The 15,514-nt window shown below is 38.9% G+C and overlaps 1 protein-coding gene across 1 annotated transcript in view; it reads right to left on the bottom strand.

The window, feature by feature from the left end:
* Positions 1 to 15,514, bottom strand: part of LOC111150836 (fibronectin type III domain containing 3B) — a 343,921-nt gene that overhangs the window by 150,741 nt on the left and 177,666 nt on the right. Inside the window, exon 4 of the mRNA XM_022508466.1 lies at positions 6,855 to 6,931. Coding sequence (XP_022364174.1) covers positions 6,855 to 6,931 — 77 coding nt within the window. The remainder of the gene's footprint in view (positions 1 to 6,854; positions 6,932 to 15,514) is intronic.

The following is a 15,514-nucleotide window of genomic DNA, read 5'->3' on the forward strand; positions in this document are numbered from 1 at the left end:
TGACATCAGCGTCTGAGAAACAAAAGAAATCCAAGAGAAAAGGCAGACAAGGGAGACAAAGAAAAAGCTCAGAAAGAAGAACCTTACACAATGCTCTGAGTGAGGGAATGTCCCTGGTACATTTCTTTTATTTAGCATTGCCAACCCTGTCTGTAATTCATTCTTCAGACCAAATAAGCCGTCAGATGAAAAAGAAAGTTGCTGTGAATCTGCTGATAATGGAATTAAAGCAGAATGGACATATAAATCCTCCACTCTTTTCCACAGAAGCTTCGAACTGCCATGCACATACTCTGTCCATTGTGGAAATTTTCCTAACTTCCTACAGAAAAATCTATTCTTCCAAAGGACTTCAAGTCTTGAAAGAGATTCCAGTTTTCTTATTATTGGCTACCATATGTGTCTGATTCTTAGACTGTCAGGGCTCAGGGCAACCCCCTATGCTCTTTTCTGCTCATCATTTTCACAGTATTGAAGGTAGAACCCACCACTGGTTTAATCCCAGATTGTAATTATCGAAGGGAAGCGGTTGGGGCTAATATTTACAGCTCTCAGCTGGCCTGCCTAAGCAAAATGGGGAAAAGCATTCCATGGTTTCCACCTAATGGACCCCATTATTTCTTCATAGGGGCTCTGATTTCTGGCCAACTCTTGAAACAATTCCCACTGAAGAATGACCAACCAAAATTTAAATGCATTTTTCAACACATTTCTTGCCTCTCCCCAGTCAAGGGAAATGAAATATACACAATTTCAACAGGTACCAATCCATTATGGAACAAGATAAAGTGTGTACTTGTGCTATAACAACAAAAACACTTACTTTGACAACGTGAAGTGTTTAAGTTACATCAGTTAACCTGAAAAAAGAGTCATTTCCCAAATGACAGAACATTAACTTGGATGTTTCACTTTTTCTTTTCATATGCTTAAACCTTTTGGTCTACATAAGGTTTTCCCGTAACAGTTGAAAAATATTTCGTAAATTACTATGGAAGCATGGAAAAGAAAACTCAAGGCATCTGTTTAAGAAATTTCTACATAGAAATTATTCATAAAGTTAATGATGAGGTTAAAAAATTTGAGGAACACCATGGCCAGTATACAGTGAAAGGAAAAATTTGCTTCATACTGTGCAATCTCGGTATGTATTTAGGAAGGCAAAGTCTGCCAAACTTTCACTGAAATTGTTCTAGCAGTCTTCTTCATAATAACAGCTACTAATTCCTGAATGCCCACTGTGGACTACATACCTCACATAACACTTCTCTTAATCCTTACCTCTACCATATCGTGTAGGCATTTGTGTATGTGGTGAAAACAATTTGTCAAAGTTACACAGAAAGTAGCCATGGTGAGATCTGGTGGAACCTGAAGGCAGGCCTCTTCAAGTATTGTCCATATTCTTCCCAGCTACAGTCCTTGCCCTCACCCCAGAGTTTCAACCCCAATCACATGCACAATTGTTTTTATGGAATGGAAATAATGCTGATGAGAGTCATAAGACTAAGAGCCCTCTTATAGTTGAAAAACAAAACAAAACAAAAAAACTTAGCCTCTATTTTCTCTTAAGTTGAAAAGGTCAGGTTACTTTTTCCTCAGACCTCTCCCAGCCTCTCACCAAATAGTAAAGCAGAAAATACACACACACTGTAACACAAAAAACAACCCTGCAATATCAGAGACTACAGAGTTGAAATGACAAGATTCCAGGCTCTCCTGTCCTAGGACCACAAGACCACACTATCTTTAGGTCCACAGGGTTCAGTCCTTCCCAACACCGTCTTCCCCCACAAAAAAATAAATAAATAAAAGATTGTGCAGAGCAGAGTTGTCTTTAATGCTAGATACTTATCTTTCTATGAGATGATCTGTTCATTACTGACATTCTTATTTAATCGATCTGATCAATTTATCTTTAAAGCATTTTCAGCTACTAAATTATGTCATGAATGCTATAATCAAGAATTTCTCCACTGACTCGGATTAGAGCTACTAATGTAACATCTTTAAGCATTCACCTGCCTCCCTCTTCAGTTTTCTTCTAATCATGGACCATTCTGTATGTGAGCAGCTGGTATTTCAGCTCCGGAAATGCACGAGCAGGCACAGCACACATCTACACTTGCACTGGCAGAAGGTAATGTAACATAAAGCAAAAATATATACATCAAGGCAGGTTCCAATGCTGACTCCGAAATCACATCACAGAGGGAAAGAGGCCATGAACTAGAAATGCCTGGGTTGCAATCCTGGTTCTACTCAGGACCTCGGCTTCCTCACATGTAAAATTAGAGAAGTAAAGAAAACATTTAGCAAAGTGAACACCATACACAGTAAATACTACCACCATCACCAGCCGCACCAGGACAGGCTGACCCATGTTTCCCAGCTGTCCCATAACAAATAATTAGGACTAGTCACCATCTTCCCCTCTACCCTCTCTTTTATAAAAGCTTTACTGAGATATAATTTACATACCATAAAATCTATCTTTTTAAAGTATCTCACTCAGTGGTTTTTAGTATAGTCACAGAATTGAATGACCAACAGTTTTATCACCCCCTCCCCTAAGAAGTACCATAGTCATTCTCAGTCACTCCCTAAGACTCTCTCCCCCAGCCTCGGGCAACAACTAATCCATTTCCAGTGTCTGTGGATTTGCCCCTTCCCGACATTATAAATAAATGGGATGATACTGTGTCTGGCTTCCTTCACCTTGTATAGTATTTTCCAGGTTCATCCACATTTTAGCACTAATCAGTACTTCCTTCTTCTGGCTGAATAATATTCCACTGTAGGCATATATCACATCATGTTTATTCATTCGTAAAGCCAATGGACATTTGGGTAGTTTCCATTTGGGGGCTATTATGAATAATCCTGTTATTCACATCTCAAAGTTTTTTTGTTAACATATGTTTTCATTCCTCCTGAGTATACGCCTAGGAGTGGAATGGCTCAGTCATGTGGTAACTCAGCTCAACTAGTTGAGCAAATGCTTAGTTTTCCAAAGCGCTGTAACCATTTTATATCACCAAATGCAGTATGTAACAGTTTCAATTTTCCACATCCTTGCCAACATTTGTTACTATTGATCTTCTTAACTATAGCCATACTAGTATGTGTGAAGTATATTTCATCATGACTTTGATTTGCATCTCCCTGCTGGTTAACAATGTTCAGTATCTGTTCATGTGCTAACTGGCAATGTATACAGCTTCTTTGTAAAAATGAATAGTCTGATCCTTTGCTTATTTTTAAATTGGGTTGTCCTTTTATTCTTGAGTTGTAAGACTTCTTTATATATTCTAGATACTAGTCCCTTCTGAAATATATGACTTGCATATATTTTTTTCCATTCTTTCAATCCCCTTTTCACTTTGCTGATGGTGTCAAAAAGTTTTGATTGAAGCACATAAAATTTAATTTGGATGACATTAAATTTATCTGTTTTGTTTTTTCTTTAGCTGCTCATGCATTTAGTGTCACATCTAAGAATCAATTGCCTGATCCAAGGTTATGAAATTTTACTTCTAGTTATATAGTTTTAGCTCTAACACTTATGTCTATACCCCATTTTGAGTTAATTTTTGTATACTGGTATGAAGCAGAGGTCCAACTTCATTTCTTCTGCATTTGTATATCTGGTTGTCCTACACCATTTGCTGAAGAGACTATTCTTTCCTCTTCTGTACTGTCTCGGCATTCCTCTCTTTCAAAGGCGTATTCAGAGAATTTAACTTTTTTTTTTTTTAATAAAGATTTTTATTTATTTATTTGACAGAGAGAGATCACAAGTAGGCAGAGAGGCAGGCAGAGAGAGAGGAAGGGAAGCAGGCTCCCTGCTGAGCAGAGAGCCCGATGCGGTGCTCAATCCCAGGACCCCGGGATCATGACCTGAGCCTAAGGCAGAGGCTTAACCCACTGAACCACCCAGGCGCCCCAGAGAATTTCACTCTTGTTAGGTGCACATCACTCTGATCTTACTACTTTTCTACTTTACTACTTTTCCAACTACTTTTTGTTACTCCACTTGAACCTCCTCATCTCTGAAGCAAATCTATGTTATATTCACTTTATTTCAGCTTGGCCAATCACTTACCTTTAAAAACATTTACCAAGTACCTATTATGTACCAGGTAGTATTCTAGATTCTCAGATATAATACCAATGAGGCACTAAGAGTTCTTGAGGATGGTTATAAAATTGTACTGTACTTCCTGCTGGAGATGGGAACAAAGCACCAAAGATGCTGAAAAAAACAGAACCACCATTTCTGTGTTGGAGGTTCTTGAGAGGGTCACACTGAGGAGGGCCATCTGAATGAGAAAAATGACTAAACTGTTAGACAAAGAAGAGCTCTAGAGTATTCCAACAGGGAAATAATGGGGAAAAAAGTATGTAGTTGAGAAAAGGCCAGATATATCAAAAGGACAGAAGTTTAAGGTGGCAGCAACATAGGCCAACGGGAAAAGGTGACCCTTGGCAGGAGAGCAAAGTTAACTACTGAAAATCCATCAACCACACTAGAGAACTCGAACTCTGCTTTGATGGGATGTACACCCAACTCTAGATCTGAACAAGGGCATCACATGTATTTGAGGAAGAGAACTGTGGGGATATGACGAAGAATTGAACTAATACGCACAGGGACAGACTAGTGTTGGGCAATTCTCAGATATGTCCAGCTCGGAGGAGAATTGGTGTGTGGGACTCTTTCTTTCCACAACTACGTGACAAAACGTACTTTGCTCCTTAGATCTCTTGGTGTTAACAAGCCTCCTAAGACATTTCACACCTGGTTCCACCCTCCTCGTTTCTTTGAAGGATACATGTCGTGAGCTTTAAAAAGATGTTGTACAAGCATTCTACCAGTTTCTTAATTTTCCTCCATATTAATAGTCGGTTTTACTCAGATACTTCACAGTCAGATATCATTAAAGAGATAGTGCGACCACTGAAGGTCATATGGCTCTGAGCCCATCCTCTGATCCAGGAGCCCATCTAAATGAAGTTAAATACATACCTTATAGACTGTTTTATTTTTCTCTTTTCTCCACTCAGAATCCAAATGATTCCATGTCTACTCTTCTTCCAACATCCTCTAGCATTTTCTGCCATAATTCTCAGTTGAAAAAGTGCTTCGCTATGTTTCCATCATCAGTTTTACAGAAATGAGTTTACAGCTCTGCTATTAAACCCTTCTGTTTGGATTTTCTATAGATGTTTTTATAAACTCGGAAATATACCACAGTATAAAACGTCTCTATTTTGCCTAGGGCTCCTAATAAATGTTTTGCGATTAGTGCAATCCCAGCAACACCACCAGCAAGAAAAAGCCCACTGCTGCTTCTCTTCACTAGAATGTCCCAACTTTCTGTTATTCCTCAAATGGGCCTTTAGTATAAAAGGAGGTGCTATTTCTGCTATCCCAATTGTGAGAACTGTACTCGGGTCAATGGAATTAAACACTTCCTCAAAATAAATGAGCAGGAGACATAATGGAATTCTACATTCCTTGTTCTTTTCTGTTAACTGACTGGTGACGTGAACGGGATCCATCCTCATGTGTCCTGGCTGGAAGGGCCCGCTCCGCACCTCTCCTCCCAGTGAATTCTTATTTACAAAGACTCATGTAAAACAAATCATTTGTTTGCAACAGCGGGGAGACTGGCCAACAGTCTGGCTACTCAAAAAAAAAAAAAAAAAAAAAAAGTCAAATTGGCTCACGTAAAAGTAGGGATGGAAAAAATGAAATTATAGTGGCTGCACTATGGCTCAGACAGTGAAGAAGAAATGGCTAAGTTTTAACATCAGAGGAGGATAAATCTTTGATTCCTGCCTGCACTTTAGCAATTTTCCTATGCAGCTGCCAATTTTTTTCACCCTAGCAAAATCATTAAAAACTGAAAATTATAGATTTTTTAAACCACTTCAAAAGCAGACAGAGGGACAGAGAAAGAATAGCAAGGGGAAAACTCTAGAAGGATAAGCCAGAAAATGTTAATGCCATGATTATCTTCTGTGGGTAGTAAAACTATAAATATTTTCTTCTCTATTCTGTCTTTTCTGATTTTTTCCTAAGGAGTATAGAATGCTCTTATAATCACAACAAAAGAGCAAAATGGGCAGAAAGGAGAAAAATAGTCAATTAGGCCCTTGGAAAGGAAGCTGTCCAGGGAGAGGGGCAGGGAGTGTTCCTCGTACACTGAGCACAGGACAAAATGAAAGTCATGTACAGACATCCACATTCCAGGCACCCTGAATACTGTAAACCTTGTCCAGTTTAGCCTTTAACATTTTTCTTAATCCTTCCAGCAAACCTCTGAAATTGCTTTTACTCTTAACTGCTACTGCTATTTTCTTATGAAAAAAGTCAAATTTCAGAGAAATTTAAGTACAAATAGCCAAGTTTTCATATCACACTCAGCAATTCACCACGCCCAGGGAAGGCCACAGTACAGAGAAATGGGACTCGAATAATAAAGAGCCCTCCCCTCACTTTGTTTTAATGATGTCTCCTTTGGTATTTTTACCAATTAGGTCTACAAATTCTTTTTTTCCAGCAAACTGTGGTACAGATGGAGGGAAATCTCTGCGGCACAGCCAAATGTGAACACACCTTGGCTGAGGACTGCCTGATAGCCCTACTGTGTTTCTCTCCCTCTGGCTCTCTGGCAAGTCAAGAAGCAAGACTTGGGATGGACCATGTGGTGCTACCAAAATGATGACAACTCTCAGGTTACCCTAACTCAATTAATCTTGGAATAAATTTTTGAAGCCTCAACATATACTCTTTTGGAACAACGACATTGCCCATAGTGAGTGGAGAAGCCCATCCTGTGGTTTACCTGGGAGATATAACCTGGAGGCACATGGATGGGAGGAATGGATCCATTGGGTGACATCATGGGAACTTCAGCGGGTCCTATGAGAGACAAGAGTAAGATATTAACCACTGAAGACATACACATTATTTAAAATAATTATTGGTATTTTTAGAATTAATATACTATCAAAAATGAAGAGAATTACTTTGAGTATTTTCTCTTCAGTAACTGGTACATCATGCCTAAGAATTGAAATCATGGATGAAAAGAATTCTCCAGCTGTATAAATCAAGGGTAAAAAAAAAAAAACAAAAAAACAAACAAACAAACCAAACAAACAAAACAACACAAAACTATGAGCATCTTTATAAATATTTAATGATTCCCAAAGCCTCAAGTTCCATAAACTAAGGCTGCCCAGTAAGAGTCATCTAACAAAGTAGGGCAAAATGGTTGGGTTTTTCTGCCTTAAAAGAATGTATTATTAATAAATGCTTAAACAAATAAAAGTTTAAACATGTCCCATCTCGTCTGGTTTAAAAAGCTCCCATACAATTTGGGTTTATAATTTTCATTTCGATTATAATTTTCAGTAAGTTACTATAACATACCAATTATCTGAAATAGAAGAAAACTTTAAAATACTCCAAATGAATGCCTCTTATGTTATAAGGCAGGGCGAAAAAGAGATCAAATTTTCAAACTAGGCATAATTAGGAAGATTCATGTCAAATTTACCCAGATTATTTCAAAATAAAGCATTCAATTAACAAGGTGTTAGTTTCAAAATATTATATTCAATAAATATTAATCCCATGTCTACAGCAAACCAAGAACAGCAAAACTCAGTTACCTAAGACATAGTTTGAGTTAATATTTAATTACAAAGAAACTGATCATCCTAACATTAAAATCAACTCCTAACACCCTTCCAACGATCCTATGATTTAGTGGTTTCTCTAGACGTGCAAGAAGCTCACGGCTACTGGGTTTCAGTTTGGTACCTGGCTCCCCTCGTCAGCAACCCACTGCCCCTACGTCAACCCAAAGCTGCCTTTCTAGTCTGAGATGCGACTTCCTGGCTCCAAGTGCCTTGTGTTGTTTATTTGCTTTCTCCTAATGTGTGTTGTGCTGCCGGCAATTAAAATTGTTCGGCTGTAACAAAAACCGAGAAAAACACAACCCTTTTCTTGGCAAAAGAAGACAGATCCCTTCCCCAAGTGCTGCATTTACACTGTTAGCAAAAGGCCGCTTTCCCCTCAGAGTAAAATCCAGTGCTCTAACGCTTCGCAGGAGAGGACTGGTGCGGGATGTGGAGGAGATAAGGATACCGGGTGCCTATCAGCAGGTCTGCAAGTATAGGGGGAAAAAAACCAGGGGCAGGGCAGAAAAGATGTGAATATTCCTATAAAACTCCTTAAGACTAGAGTTCACTCCAACTCCAGGGACAATACAAACTAGCTAAACTACCTGATAAGCTCTAACATATACAATACTCTCACATGAGAGCAGTCTCTCTCATAGGTTAACACACTGGTAATCAAATAAAGCAAAAGACAACAACAGCAACATGAGAGGGGGTAACTGCAGGACCCCATCCCATTTTGAAGTACGATTTAAGCTGATATATTCACCAGCCACTGAAAGCGCTTTCCAAATCATCTTCCAAACCCATCTTTCTTGTCAGCCTCAGTATTTTGGCCATAGCCATTAAGACATTTAGGTATTTAGCAAGTATTTTTACTTGATCTGACTCACTTTAAAAAAAAAAAAAAAAAATCACAGGCAAGTGTATCAGTCTTAGCCCGAGCCAGGTTTCACTACCTGTGAAACCAGAGGGGTCAATACACTCGGCTCTAGAAGCAGGCATCAAAATCACGGCTTCCGCCTGGGTGTCGGCCCCTAGCTCACTATTCACGCTGGTTGTGTGGCCCTAGACCATTCACTTAGACTTTCTGAGCCTCACTTCTCAACAGGTGCACATAAGGATAACAATTCTTACCCCACCAAATTGGGTTTAAAGTTCAATAATACATGCAAAAAGTGCTTTAGAGCACAGCACAGCACAATAATGGCTCATCAAAATCTTTACAATTTTTTTCATTTTATTCATAACTTTTTTGCTTTTTCTTATTTGTTACAATTACAAGGAGTACAATTTTTTTTTAATAGTTCATATTCCTGTAACCCAGAAAATCAACTAGTACACGCTTCAGACAATATTGCCTTAAGAGGCAAACCTTGCTCATGGCATAAATGCAGCACAGACGGCGAACAGAAATGCTACCATCTCCACAAAGTATTGCTCTTCAATCACGAAAGTATATACCAGGCAAACAGTCTCTTAACCCCAGGCATGACCCCTAAAACTGTTAAAGTCATTTGTATAAAATGCTTTAAAGCATGTAGGACAAGTGAGTGATTTACAGCCAGAAAATGTTTTCTTCCTGGCCTTGATTTCAAAAGTAGCCAAATGACTTTAACATGCTTGTTCCCCCTTCCTCCTGTCACTGTCATCAAACCCTTTCAAAGGGCATTGCGAAATCTACAGTGATGGCTCCTGAAACTCAGCTGTGCCTTGGAACCCTAAGTTCCTCTCCTTTCTGAAATAAACCACTGCGCCCACAGGCACTTAGGAGTGGAAAAGCTAGCAAAATGAAATCCATTCACAATGGGGGTAGAAGTAACTATTTCTCTGAATTCTTAACTTCCCAGTGAGTTGGTTGAGCCTCTGCTCAACTATTTGTGTTTGAGAAGCTCCTGATCTTATTACAACTTTTCCCTAATTAAAACAAACTTCTCTTCCTAAACCTCTAGGTTTCTTTTGATTTTTTAATCGATACCGTTTAATCAACACACAACACTTAAATAAGCCTCTTAGAATACTGTGAAAATGCTCTCTTCTTGTTCAGACTAACAATGGATATATGAGGTGGGGAAGCCACATAATTTTCTCAAACAAGCCAACCTCCTCTCTGACTTCACTGGGAAATCACTGAACTATTAAACTTGGGGGGGGGGGGGTACTTTAAACCTCTGAGGTATTTGGAACCCCCCTTAATTAAACACTTATATTACACATAGGTGGGTTTACATAGATATATGTATACATAGATTAAATAATTTGAAAACAAAAGTAAACAAACATATACTTCCAAACTACAGTTAGATTTCTTTCTTTATTGAGAAAGTAATTAGGAAGCAAGCTCAGCTAGAGTTCTTCCGCAGACAGATGAAAAATATCACATGCGGGGCGCCTGGGTGGCTCAGTGGGTTAATCCTCTGCCTTCAGCTCAGGTCATGATCCCAGGGTCCTGGGATGGAGCCCCGCATCGGGCTCTCTGCTCAGCAGGAAGCCTGCCTCCACCTCTCTCTCTGCCTACTTGTGATCTCTCTGTCAAATTAAAAAAAAAAAAAAAAAAAAATCACATGCATGATTTTTAGGATGCAAGCAGAATGCTTGCTAAGAGCCAAGTAACTCCATGAAAAAATGCCTTTAGAAATTTGATCAATTTCAGGTTTTAGCCTATGACTTCAAATGTCAAGAATTCCTTTTTGTCACTGAACAAGATGTGAGAAACAAGAACTATGACTGTTTATAGTCATTAAAAAATTTAACTGTGATGCAAGTACATGGTCTAGTATCTTAAAAGGCAGCTAGTACTTGTTAATGAATTGATTTTTCATCTGCTTATAGCAAACCTTAAACAAGAAAGGTTGGAGAGCAGTTTAGTCAATCAACAGTAATTCCTGCAAAGATGCTAGGACTTTACTCCCACATCAAAGAGACTGCAGGAAAGCCCAACAGTGCTGCATTTTTCAGACCACACATGTCCATGGAGAGCTTCTGAGCCCCTGCCAAGGCTGTGAGTGAGGACATTCTGCTTCACTCTGTGCTTCTCCTCCTGCTACCATTGACCCCCAGAGCTTACACACGTACATAATCCATGCTCTGATGCTAAACTCAGAGTAATCACCCATTCTGGGGCAAGGTTAACTAGATTGGCTTGAGGTGAGTGTACAAAGGAGGGTCAGAAATCTGACAGTGGTGGACAATTAGAATACAGGGTATAAATTACCATTTAAACTGGCTTTAGGAAAAGACCAGCTATAAATAAATAATTACACCACAATTTTGGACAATTTTAAACAGTATTTTTAAAAGTTGAGTATTCACCAATAGGTAAACAAGTAGTGAATAAATGGAATTAATTAGTGCATTTGTCTACATATGGGTACTTGTGCGTCCAAATGGCTATTTGCAACAAATGGCAATGGATCACATTCTTATCTTGATACTTAAATATTTCTTATCTTGATTACTTAAATATTATCTTATTCAAAAAAGATGTAAAGTAACTCAGATGACAACACTGCAAGATAAAAGAAAAAGAAAAATAAAGCTAAGGCAAAATAATGATGTGACAAAAATCCAAAAAACACTGTAAAAAATGACCACTGTGTCTCAGTAGCCAAAAGAGACATTCTGGCTGGCAATAGTAGTCCTAAGCATAATATAGTCCACAGCTAGCAGGTAAGCAGATAATTAAGAGTGAAAGAAACTCTGTGCTGTCTGTCATGATCCAAGACTGAATATGAAATGGGAGGGTTTCAGATCAACCTGGTGAATTACTAATAATGAGTCTCCAATTATTGATGGTGACTCAAGACATGCAGACAAGCTAAGAGGTTGTGCAGGCACTTTGGGAAACTCTGACATTCTTTTCCTTCATTTATTTTTTTAATTATTCAACACTGACTAATCTCACAAGAGAGCTAAAAAGAATACAAAGAAATAAAGCAGGTCCTAAAAACCCAAGTCCTGACCTCAAAGAAACTTAAAATCTAGCGCAATGGCTCTTAAATTTTAGTGTATACCAGATTCACCTGGAGTGTTTCTTAAAATCCAGACTTTTAAACTCTACTTCCCACAGTTGCAGGATCAGAAAGTCTGGGACAGGTCCAACTATTAGCATTTCTAGCAATTTTTCAAGTGATATACTTGCTGCTAACGGGCCATACTTTGATAACCTCTGACTTGGGGGGTTACAAGATGAAAAAGCACCCATTGCTAACATCATACCCAATGGGTAAAGATATCTCTCCCCCTAACATCGGGAATAAACAAAAATGCTCACTTTCACCACCACTCTTCAACAGAAAAGAAGAGGCGGTGTCTAGACTGTAAAGGGAAGAAGTAAAACCATTATCTACTCACAGATGACATCATCGTATATGTGGAAAATCCTACCGATTCCATTAAAAAATTACTAGCGCTAATAAATGAATTCGGTAAATTTGCAGGGTACAAGAGCAACACACAAGTGAAGAGAGTTTTTATACACCATATTTAAAAAGACCAATTCCATTTACTACAGCATCCATAAGAATACCTAGAAATAAATCTTACCAAGGGGTGGGTGTGTGGAAAACTTATACCCTTAAACTGCATTACTGAAATAAATTAAAGACCTAAATAAGTGGAACTACAGAACACCTAAATAAAGACATGGGATGACGACTGAATAATGCTGGCAATACTACTGAAAGTGACCCACAGTGGCAATGTAACCGTCATCAAATCCCAATGGCCTTTTGGGCAGAAATGGAAAAGCTGATCCTCAAAGTCATAGGAAATTGCCAAATGCCCCAAACCGCCAAAAAGAATGATGCTGGGCCTCTATCTGACATCATCTACAAAAATCAGCTGAAACTGGATCAGAGACCTGAATACAAGACCTTAACACCATAAAACTCTTAGAAGAAAACAGGGTACATTTCATGATATTGAATTGGACAGTGGATTCTGAGATAATATCAAAAGCACAAGCAAAAAAAAAAAAAAAAAGAAAAGAAAAGAAAAGAAACCTAGAATTTGTCATCAAAAATGAAACTTTTTGTGGGGAGGACATTCTTTTTTTTTTTTTTTTTTTTAAAGATTTTATTTATTTATTTGTCAGAGAGAGAGAGAGGGAGAGAGAGCAAGCACAGGCAGACAGAATGGCAGGCAGAGGGAGAAGCAGGCTCCCTGCTGAGCAAGGAGCCCGATGTGGGACTCAATCCCAGGACGCTGGGATCATGACCTGAGCCGAAGGCAGCTGCTTAACCAACTGAGCCACCCAGGCGTCCCTGTGGGGAGGACATTCTTAAGAAAATGAGCACATAAACTACAGATTCAGGAAAAATATTTACAAATCATGTACCTGATAAGAGACCTGTATCCCAAACACATAAAGAATTCTTACAACACAAGAAAAAAACAAACAACTCAGTTTAAAAATAGGCAAAAGGCTTGAACAGACATTTCACCAGAGAAGATGTACAAACAGTCAACAAACATGACATGTTGAACGTCATTAGTCATTACGGAAACACGTATCAAAACCACAGTGAGATGCCACTTCACACCCACTCCGATGGCTATTCTCAGAAAAATGGAAAATAAGCGTCAGGGAGGATGTGGAGAAATTGGAAATCTTATACATTCCTGGTAGGAATGTTAAATGGAACAGACCCTGTGGAAAGCAGTTTGGTGCTTCCTCAAAAAGTTCAACATAAAATTACCATATGGCCCATCAATACAACTCCTCGGTATATAACCAGAAGATTCAAAAAGAAGGACTGAAATACCTAAACACACATGTCTGCTAGAGCACTACTGACAATAACCAAATGATGGAAAGAAATGAAAGGTCCATTCAAGGATGAATGGATATTAAGATATGATGTAACACAATGAAATATTACTCAATCATAAAAAGACATCAAGTAGTGATACATGCTGTGTGGAGGAACCTTAAAAACATTAAGTAAATGCCAGACACAAAAGTTCACATATTGTATGACTGATTCCATTTATATGAAACATCCGGAATGAAAAAATCAAGAGACAGAATTCAGATTTGTGGTTTCCAAGGGCTGAGGGGTGGGAAGAATCTGGAGAGAAACTGCTTACGGGGTGCAGGGTTTCCTTTTGGGATGATGAAAATGTTTAAGAATAGAAGTAGCGATTGCACAACACCATGAATTTACTAAATGCCAATGAATTAAAATAGTTAACTTGATGTTATGTGCATGTCACTTCATTTTTTTAAGATGATGAGCATATAACCAAAAAAATGGAGGGGCGCCTGGGTGGCTCAGTCAATTAAGAGTCTGCCTTCAGTTCAGGTTGTGATCCCGAGGTCCTGGGATCGAGTCCTGGGGTCGGGCTCCCTGGTCAGCAGGGAGCCTGCTTCTCCCTCTGCCCTTCCCCCTGCTCGTGCCCTCTCTCTCTTACTTGCTCACTCTCTCTCTCAAATAAATAAATAAAATATTTTTTAAAAAGACAGGAAACCTGGAGTTACTAATAAACTACCAAAAAGCAATGGAGTATAAATCTCCTAGAGCACATCTTCATTCCTTATACATCTGTATTTGGGAGGATGCTATTTCCAGACGCTGTGCTCTGCAAAGACCAGAAGATACGTTCTCTATACTCAAAGGACTGATAGTCTAATTACAGGGATACAGACATATCAACAAATAAACACAAGGAGGCATTTCAGGCACTGTCTAAATTTAGCAAAATTTTAAAAGACTGTCATCCCATGGACACGTTAGTAATTACAGAAATGAACATTTATAAGGCCCTTTGGATTTACTAGCATAGTTTAGTTGTTTCTAATTTTACTCTCCTTTGGGAGAAAGATTCGTTGTTCCTGAAAATGTTGCTGTGGAGTCATTTTCCCTCAAGGTGTGATTTTCATATAGAGCCCAGGTAGGGAAGGTGCATTTCTGTGGCTCGGGTAAGCCTGTCTCTCTGACCTATACCTACTCCCTCCCAAAGGCATCCTGCCAGAGAGGAAACAGGCTAGGAAGAGCAGAATCCGGGCACTGTGAACAACAAAAGCCGGGAAGCTAGGGAGGCCTGGGTCTGAGTGAACCTCACCACTTTCTAGCATGACCTTGGCCAAGTTTCTTAATATCTTTCTGACGAGCACTTTTCCCACCTAAAAAAAGGGATGACTAGGGTCTACTTTCAAGAGTTGTTCTGAGGACCACAAGATGTGATGTATATAAAAGTACCTAGCACATTGCCTGGTCAAGTCATGGAAGAAAAATACTGTATGAACAAAAGGATTAACAGTGTACATTCATTTACCACAGAGACAAAAGAAGAATTACAGTCTCTCAAGTGAGCAAGTTAACTATTTTGTTCTTGACATTTTTTCTTCCAAAAACATGTTCCATCTTGTAGTTTGCAAACAGTATCCTCCATTTAAAAATGTCATGCATTCAAGATAGACTAATTATGATTAAAAAAATAAGAACCGGGGCGCCTGGGTGGCTCAGTGGGTTAGAGCCTCTGCCTTCGGCTCAGCTCTTGATCTCGGGGTCCTGGGATCGAGCACCGCATTGGGCTCTCTGCTCAGCGTTCCCCTTCTCTCTCTGCCTACTTGTGATCTCTGTCAAATAAGTAAATAAAATCTTTAAAAAAAAAAAAAAAGAACCAAGTTTGAAAAAGGGAAGGAAGGATGCCTTTCCATGATTATCTACCTTCCTCCCAAATTACCTGTTATCTTCCCCTAATTTCTAGGAAACCTTAGAAAGTTGGATGTGCCTAGCTTTCAAATGTCCTGAGACAGCTTTAAACCAAGGGATCAGCCCTTGTTTTCTGAAAGTTGATCCCTCTACAGGTC

This window comes from Enhydra lutris, unplaced genomic scaffold, assembly GCF_002288905.1.
Source record: "Enhydra lutris kenyoni isolate GAN:26980312 unplaced genomic scaffold, ASM228890v2 scaffoldscaffold2, whole genome shotgun sequence".
NCBI lineage: Eukaryota > Metazoa > Chordata > Mammalia > Carnivora > Mustelidae > Enhydra > Enhydra lutris.